This window comes from Alligator sinensis, unplaced genomic scaffold, assembly GCF_000455745.1.
Source record: "Alligator sinensis unplaced genomic scaffold, ASM45574v1 scaffold559_2, whole genome shotgun sequence".
NCBI classification, from domain to species: Eukaryota; Metazoa; Chordata; order Crocodylia; family Alligatoridae; genus Alligator; species Alligator sinensis.
The window spans coordinates 2,544,660-2,553,547 of record NW_005842046.1 but is presented as its reverse complement, the minus strand read 5'-3'; the positions used below and the strand labels follow the sequence as shown (position 1 = coordinate 2,553,547).

The 8,888-nt window shown below is 43.1% G+C and overlaps 2 protein-coding genes across 4 annotated transcripts in view; one reads left to right on the top strand and one right to left on the bottom strand.

The window, feature by feature from the left end:
* Positions 1-3,337, top strand: part of NRAP (nebulin related anchoring protein) — a 63,656-nt gene extending 60,319 nt beyond the window's left edge. The window contains exons 40-41 of the mRNA XM_025203176.1: positions 21-332; positions 1,122-3,337. Of these exons, the coding sequence (XP_025058961.1) occupies positions 21-332; positions 1,122-1,319 (510 nt within the window). The 3' untranslated portion in view covers positions 1,320-3,337. The remainder of the gene's footprint in view (positions 1-20; positions 333-1,121) is intronic.
* Positions 339-8,888, bottom strand: part of HABP2 (hyaluronan binding protein 2) — a 38,665-nt gene continuing 30,115 nt past the window's right edge. For 2 of the 3 annotated variants that reach the window (XM_025203172.1, XM_025203174.1), the window contains exons 10-13: positions 8,087-8,229; positions 7,546-7,680; positions 5,789-5,934; positions 3,470-4,784 (exon numbers count right to left, since the gene is read on the bottom strand). In XM_025203172.1, coding sequence (XP_025058957.1) covers positions 4,608-4,784; positions 5,789-5,934; positions 7,546-7,680; positions 8,087-8,229 — 601 coding nt within the window. In that variant the 3' untranslated portion in view covers positions 3,470-4,607. Of the gene's footprint in view, positions 692-3,469; positions 4,785-5,788; positions 5,935-7,545; positions 7,681-8,086; positions 8,230-8,888 lie in introns of those variants that run through there. The other variant, XM_025203173.1, reaches the window with a different exon arrangement.

Below are 8,888 nucleotides of genomic sequence, written 5' to 3'. Positions count from 1 at the left end.
CTTTCCCTCGCTCCCTGCAGTTCAGGTATAAAGAAGCCTTCCTGAGGGATAAAGGCCAACAGGTTGGCTTCCGCAGCGTGAACGATGACCCCAAAATGAGACATGGCATCAGGGTGGGAAAGCTCCAGAGCGACACCCAGTACAGGAGGGAGTTTGCCCAAAACAGGGCACAGTTCAAGAGTCACATGAATCAGCCGGGCTTCCTCCACGCTAAGAAAAGTCAGCAGCTGGCCAGCAACATTAACTACAAGCAGCCTCTGCACCAATACACCTGTGATCCTGAGCAGCTGAATGTGAAGCATGCAAAACAGGCGCACAAACTCCAGAGCGATGTAAGTATATTTGATGTCCGGCCAAGACTACCGCATTGCTCCGGCAGTCGTGGCGGTCAGAGAAAGCATGAGATTGAAGAAATGTTGCAAACACTTCCAGTTCACTGGATTCTTTATTTCACATATGCTAAATAAATGCTTATGTGATGCTCACATGAGGCACCCTGCCTCTCTGTCAGAGCAGCAGGAGCACGGGATAATAGGAGATGTAGTCCAGCTAGAGAAGGTGTTGTTATACTAGATGAGTTAATGAAACCACATATGGCACAGGACTGAAACAGCCCCCCCAGGGCAGGTGGTCGGACTCGATGATCTAATAGGTCCCTTCCGACCCGAACATCTATGAAACGTCGATGAAACTATAAGAAAGAATGGGAGCATTAGCCCTTCAGAGCACCCCACAGGAGGGAAATACATTTGGTAAAGTTACTGTTTGATGGTTATGCATATTGGTGCACTGAAAAGTCTGTAAATTGGCAACTTTTCCATGGATGTTGCTTTCTTCTGCCTCTTCTATAAAATTCACTAGAGTGAATCATGCCAAAGTTGTAGTCTTAGCGGTGGCTACGCTTGGCAATTTGACTTGTAGACAAGACCCCTCCTGGATTACAATGAAAAGTCACTTTTTCAAGAAGTAGGATCTTTTTTTTTCTGAAACACCATATACTTTCATTTTGGTTTGGATCCCATAGTGCTTGATTCATATTGCGTCCAAAGACCGAGCGGTGTGACCTAACTAGAGCTAGACCAAATAACACTCAGTGGACTCTATATCTGATTTTTTTCCAGGTCAAATACAAGTCGGACCTGAAGTGGATCAAAGGCATTGGCTGGACACCCCCAGGCTCTTACAAGGTGGAAATGGCCAGAAGGGCCGCTGAACTGGCATACGCTCGGGGAGTTGAACCTCAGGGGGCTTCTGCTCGATATGAACTTGGAGCCGTAAGTGCCCTTCTCACCAAACCTCTGATACAGCACTGTCCCTGAGAAGGGAGCGGGCCGCTCCTTCTGCCTGGTACTGGTGAAAGCTGCCAGACTGAAGTCCTGGGGACTGCAAGGCTACCAAACTGAGCAATGGGGGCAGTTCATGCTTCCTCCAAGCAGCCTTAGGACTGTCTCAGCCCTGATCTAGAAGCAGCCCCATTAGGGAGGAAAGCAGCATTCACCCCACACAGTTCAACCTCCTGCAGGGTCCAAGAAGCACCACAGGGAAGGGTTTGATTCCTCTGTAGGATGCAGAGAGGGTTTTTCCCCCTCAATCTTTAGATGTCTTTAGCTTTAAAGGGATTTTGGGATCCCCACAGAGAGCAGAAGCACCTTCTGCACAGCTTCCCTGGTTGTCGTCTTCAGTATTAGCTTTTGGGAAATGTGGGCTAAATTCTTTTCCATGCACCAGCCATCAAATCTGTAACTGCTGGCACAGTCCTGCCTTAGATGGCCCGGAGTGGGGAGGCATTTTAGTTTGCTTTCTCTGTTAATGGGGAACTTGCGCATACCTCAAGCAACTTGGGGGTGGATTCGGCTTCGATCTGCAGAACCACACAACTCATCCCATTCATTTCCATGGGCAGACCCGTGATAACTCTGGAGATGGATCCTCAGTTGTTAGGGAGGCACATGACTCTACATCCAACTTGTGATAAGTCTCCTTTGCTTCTACTTCTCCTGATGGCATAGGGCGTAAAGCATATTCATTTTAGCAGCACTTCTGACCTCAGCAGAGGGTTATACGGGCATCAGGATAACATTCCTCCTTCTCCAACATGCCTGTGGTTTGAATATCTGTCCAGGACATGGAAAACCTTGGTTGTAGGCCCCTGCCCTGCTTCTTAAATAGCCCAGTGGTTATGGGTTCTTGCCCAGGACCTGCGAGACTTAAATTCTGTGCCCTCAAATAGTCAGGGGAGGTGAACTAAAATGTGGGTTTCTCAGGTATCTCCTGCCCCCACATAGGTGCCTTGGCCATGAGGCTGCTGAGCACAAGATAGGTGCTAATGTAATTTCAATTAAGTACCAATTCCTTCCTACTCATGGTTTTTGGCCAGCTACATTTTGGGGGGTTTATGCAGCATATCTGTATATTCATAGCGAAGCTGAATCCCAATGGGATGTAAGTGGAGTTAGATGCTTGTTCAACAGGGACACCTTAGTTGTGTAGGTGCAAAAGGCATTTAGCCACGTATGTAAAATTCAGGCTTACATGAGATGAAGCAGAAAATTGCCGGGTGACTTAGACACCTAAAAACTGTGTAGGAATCACAGTTAGTAACAGGGAAGGAAATTTGCTCCATACTACCATGGAAAGTCCTTTATCAGCTACATCAGAAGTCCCCAAGGAATAGACAGCAGTAGCATTATAATTGTTGGACTTGGGTGGGGACTGTTACACCCTTAGTCCAACCCCTTCTCCAGAGCTGCAAAGGTCTGATGCCGACAGCTGCAAGATGGAAAATCTCTCAAGTTTCCTATCCTGGCATATCCCACAGCACCACCTAGCCAGGGTGAATATGCTCTCGGCATGGCCCCCAGCCACTATTAAGCCCTACACTAAGCATCAACCAAATGGTCACGTTAAAAGAAACAAATATGCAAGTACAAATGCAAAGTTTCTCTTTGACAATAAGAAAAATACAGCCCAGCCCAAGACAAATATAATGCATCTCCAGCTACAAAGTTGATGAGAGAAAGGAATGATAACGGTATTTCACGCATGAAGCAGTGAGCATCGATTGTGCGCTATATGTTTTAAGTCGCCCACTCGGGAAGCCTTTGGCAACATCGTCGGTCTAGAATAAGCAGGTTGCTTGGCTGCTTGCTGCTTACAGAAGGGGCTGAGTTAGGAACGGGCCAGGTTAGCTGTTTGTACCTATTCAAGGGCAGTGGTTTGGCCCATGTGCCACAATAATGCATGTTTTGCTTATTTTGTGTCAGACACTTTTTTTTTAATTAATATTTTTCACAGAACAACCAAACAATGACAGTGACTTCCTTTTCACTGCCTCTTCCTCTTGCTTTGCTTTGGTTTTGCAGGATGAGGCAGAGACAGAAGGATCGCAGCAGCCTGGAGTCAACCCTGATGCTTCAGAGATTCTGCAATTCAAGCGGAGGAAAATGCAGCCAATGAAGAAGTAAAACCAAGGATTCAAATGGAAATGTTTTGATCTTTTAGTTTGCCCTGCAAATGCTCTTGCTTTCTTGAGGAGCACAATAGATGGCATCTAAGATCTGTTTTGTTGTTTTAAACCCCACCTGACCCTTACCAGTTAATATCGATCTTTATATTTTTGTGTGGATACTTTAAGAGATTTATAACTGAACATATTGTAGTCCAGTATTTATTGATGTTGTGAATGAAATCAGTACTAGATGACTGGCAGGCTCAGCTTTGTACTAAAGATGAATGAACCCTGATTTGTAGAATGTAACACATTTTTATTGAATAAATCAAACATCTGTTTCCATAAATGTTGCCTTTGGATATTTGGAGGGTAGTACTTGGTTCACTGCTACTCTTGATTTGAAAAGAGATACACAACAACAGGATTTAAATGCATTTGCAGAGGACAAAGCAGTGGCAGGACAGATGATAGCCCTCATCTACCTGCTTTACCTGGGGCACATTCAGGTGCATTCATGCACTTAGGCACTGGGCCTGGTGTAGGGTTGTTTGTGCAGTTTTAAGAATAAGTGAGACAAACATTTGATGGCTTAGTTCAGGATGGTCCTGCCTTGAACAGGGTTTGGACTTGATGACCTCCTGAAGTCCCTTCCATCCCTACTTTTCTATGATTCGATGAAGGCAAGGGCTGATGAAAGCTGAAGTTAGCATTGACTAATGGGGTTATACACTTTAATGGACTTCAGAGGAGTTCTGCCTGATTTAGAGAGATCACAGTCTTATATGCAAGTTATATTCTGTTGTAAATAACTGAAGAAGTTTGTTAGAAATTACTAGGAATAGCTATCGCTGCATTATGGGGCTGTTTGTGGCATGGGATGTAGAGCCATGAAAAACCTGATGAGGAATCCCAGACAAGAGTGATGTTGCTAAGCTGATCATATTCATGGTTCACATCAAACCTTAAGAGCACATACAGGAGCTTCAATTACCAGCTAAATATCCATGCTTTGCCACGGATCACCATCTTGGATATTTTTGCAAGATCATAAAGTCATTAATAAAGTTCTTCTCTAGCTAACAAAGAGCAGGAGGAAAAGGAGGAAATACGTTTTTTATTTCCTCAAGTTTACCATTAGCCTTCCAGAAGATCTCTCTCAATAGTGTGAACTGGACCTGGACCGAATTTTCGACTTAATCCAACTGAGAAATGTTGTCACTCGGGTATAAACTCCTGGTTTTTGTTTTAGCCCACACTGATCACCCCAGCTCACAATGCCATAGATATAGTAGGAACCATCTTGTACACATGTAAGAGGTCCGCCAGAATCTCCCTAATGAGGAAAAAAAATAAAAGACATTACTAGGTTGTCTAATATACAAGAAAATACTGACCAAAAGTAGAATTTCTCTCCAAAACAAAAGAAAACAGATGTCTTTGATGATATTAGTTCTTATGGATAGGCCAAGCACATATTGTTCAGATCCTTAGCAGGTTTATAATACCCTCTGGTTTCAGGTCAAATGACACTGAAATCTGTGTGTCCTGAGGAAGGGCACTCAGATAGAAATAAGGTGTCCAACAGCTCTCCCAACTATAAAGGTAGCCCAGTAAAAGAGATCACAGAAATCCTTCCCTCACCGAGATCTCACAAACTCTTTTCTTGCAAAATGTTGGCTCATGACAGCAGCAATTTCACACACATAAGATTTCTGCAAGCATAGCCAGCAGTTACCTGGCATCCTAGAATTGGTCGAGATGCAAAACCACTGGGGAGGTTTAGAGTCTGGAGTATGAACAAAAAACTAAACAGCTTATTGGTATTCCTTTTAGGCCCACGGTTAGTTTTGTTCCTTTTATTTTGAACACCACAGAGACACTGAGACATGCATGATGATATGTTGCAATATGGTATGTCTGGAGTTGTTTTAGATATTTTGCATGAATATTAGATCTCCAGGGGATTATCAAATTAGGAGTTGATGCTCACGGCAAAGAATCCAGTAGATTTGAGAAGAAGGGGGGAGGAAGGGCTGTGCATGACGAGTTAGGTACATTAAAGAAAGCTCTGGCCAAGCACCTGAACTCCTGAACTTTTGCAGCTGGACTTCTAAACTCTCCATAGGTTTCCTTGTTTCTGATAGTGACATTAGTTTTAGGGAATATGTCTCTCTAATCACACTGAAAAAAGAAGGCAGGTGTTGTAATGTGCTGATGGGAGAAGCAGATACATATGTAGTATCCTGCCAAAGCCATTACTTCGTGCAGCCTGACGATTTGCATGATTTAAAACAACAGAGAGAGAAATTAATGTTCAAATGCAAGCAAGGCACAGACCTGACAAGAATCGACTCCCGATCGTTCAAGGTTTCCTGCACAAAACATGCTTTCATCCAGCATGTTATTATGTGCACTCCGTGCGTTGCACCGCTTCTGAGAAATCAGCTTCACTCGGGCATCCAGAAGCTGATGAGATTCTTCACCTACAGGATGCGGAAAATGAAGATGGTCATCTTCCTCTCCACTCATTTCAATGTTATTTTTTTTTAAAACACGAGCCTGTTTGGGAACGAAGCCTGGAACAGTCTCAGAAAAAAGAACGATCGTCTGAACTCATAATTCAGTTCATGTCTGAGCCGGTAGCTTCAGCCACTGAAGTCAGTTAGAAAGTTTCCCGATTATGGGCAGAGCAAGATTTACAGGACCTTGGTTCCTAGCACATACCTATGTATTACTAATAGCATCCTCTGGCCCAGTTTTCAAGATACTGATCACCTCTAAGTCCCATTGACTTCAGTGTGACTTACAGGTACTCGGCACTTCTGAAAAATCAGGCTACTAGAGGCTTCAAGGAGGTTGAAAAGGGAATTAAAATCAGTTCACATTTAAAGGAGATGATTCACCACTAGGAATCTAAAGACATAACCTAGCATCGAAAGGTGGCAGCCACTATTTCAAAGCACTATGCCTGCAGATAATTAAAGGTACTTGAAGTGGTTTGTACGTTTGCGACTACACAAGTTACAGGAAGCGTTCCATTTCCTCACTGATTTCCCCAATGCTGATAATAACTACGCAGAGACAGAAGACATCCAGGTTTGAACATATATAGGACTATTGATTTATTTATTACATATAGCCCTCTCTTTCCCATTTTTTAGGAGCTCCTCGATATTTGGAGTCTTTTCTACAAATGCCTGTTAAGCTCTGCCGGCTAGTTCTGAAAACATGGATGCAGCTGCCTTGTGTTGATTTTAACGGGAATCACATCAGAAGGTCAAAATCGTCCTTATGAGTCATATCCGACTGTATCAACCAAAAAAAACACTGGGATTCTTAATATATCCTGACTGCCACATTTTCCTTCTGCAGCTTTCCAGTAGCAAGTCAATCGGAGAAAGTGAATTGTTCAGAATATTGCCATTATTTTTAAATTTTTTTAAGCATCGTTATTTCTCCCTGCAGGATTTATCATTTCCAAGAAAGAATTTGGGTAGAGCTAGTTGAACTGGAAAAGGCTTGGTGTGTCGTTTTAACAAAGTAACTAGAGATTCCAGATGCAGCCAGTCCAAAGCTTATCTGACTCATTAGGCTGGACTGGCCACATCTGGAATCTCTAGTTACTTCGTTAAAACGACACGCCAAGCCTTTTCCAATTCAAGTAGCTCTACCCAAATGCTTTCTTGGAAATGTTAAATCCTGCAGGAAATTTTGCAGTATTTCCTGGAAAGCTGCAGTATTTCCTGGTTGAGTCTAGAAATGCAGCAGCTACAGTACAGCCTCTCAAATGGTACCTTCTGCTTCTGTATCAGCACAAATCAAAAACATGGAGTGGGCAGGAGGCAAACAAGTTAAGAGAGATTTCTGGACTTGCTGTGAAAAGCTTGGGTCCTAGATAGAGGTTCAAGTTCTTTAAATAGAGGCTAAAGTCAATGGTTATTTTATCTAACCAGGTCAGCACATCCTTAGCTTTTAGTTCTGTTTGTTTGTACTAGGGTCTATACTCAGATCCAGGCAATTACCCAGCAACTCCGCTAATAAGAGTTATTGACACCAATACAACCGAGGTCAGCTAACTAGCAAATACCACTCACCAGCTTCAGTTTCTCCCCATCCTGAGATGTGGCATTCAGTCCCATCAGGAAACTGAGAATCTGGTAAACACACTGTTTTCACGTACTTTGTCTCCAGAGCACAATGGCCATCAAAGGGCTTCAATTTAAGCAGCGCTGTTTATAGGATAAAGCATGACTTTCCGTTAATTGTAATCCTCTTTCATCTTTGTCAGGCTACAGAGCATGGACATGAAGTGTGAAAATGCCTGAAAAGCACTATTTGTACCTGCTGATGGATTCTGCCCTGTTTTATAATGCGGCTGCTTCTTCATGTCTCATGTTTTAATGTTCCTGTGAACCCAGGAAGTCTATACCCAGTTATGAACTGATTTAAACTTCTGTATAAACCCTGTTCTCACCCTGGTGAAATCTGCTGACCTCCGTGGGAGGAAGATCAACTGATGAGTGAAGTGTAGCTATAAAATCCCTCCCCTTGATTTGAATGAGGGGAATAGGTCCTTTCTTGCTACACCCCCAGAAAAGTATTTGCTATGCAATCTGTAAAGCAGTAGGAATTTACCAATATCATTGATTGGGATGCCATCATCGTCTTTGTACAATGGATACCTAATTATCTTCTCCACGTTAAATTTTTGTTCATGGTATTCTCTTCTCTTAAGGTCTTGCTTCCCAAGGAACACTTGCAGGTTTTCTTCTTTTATTCTATGAAGAAAGTTCAGCAGATCACATACAGAAATAGTCTATGCGTGGCCCACGGCTGGAGCACAAGCAGTCGAGCTGCTATGCTAGTCATGCACAACAGAATGGCATTTGGTAATTTAGTAGGACTCCAAGATTTCTTGCACCCAGCAGGCATGAACTTGCAAGGAAAATAAATCTAATACACATTATTGAAAGCTAACTGCTATTTAGACAACCTAACGAGTTCGTCTACGGCTCTAAAGTCCCTCTTGCTCGTGCCATGCATCACTCTGGATTCTTTGGCATTTTCTTGGCTCTTCTGAAATCCCTTTCTTTCAGACGCAACAAAACCTTTGCAGTCTCCCTTTAGCAGCCGTTGAAAATTGACGGAGAAAGACACTCTTATTAAGTTATTGTATTAAGGTTCTTATTAAGTTACTTATTAAGGTTCAAGTCAATTCTAGTGCTTGATACAGACAAACACCTCCAAAAATGAACTACTTTCTGCAAGCCGACTGCATGTGGGAAGAAGAAGGTGAGAACTGTACAGTTAACACCTTGCTTCAAGAGCTCTCAGTACATCCTTAGAGCGTCTCCTTAACCTCTTGCACTTAGCTGGTCTCTAGCATCTGGTTTTAATAAAAATCTCCACTTGGCTGTGCGGAAAAGAAGGACAAAGC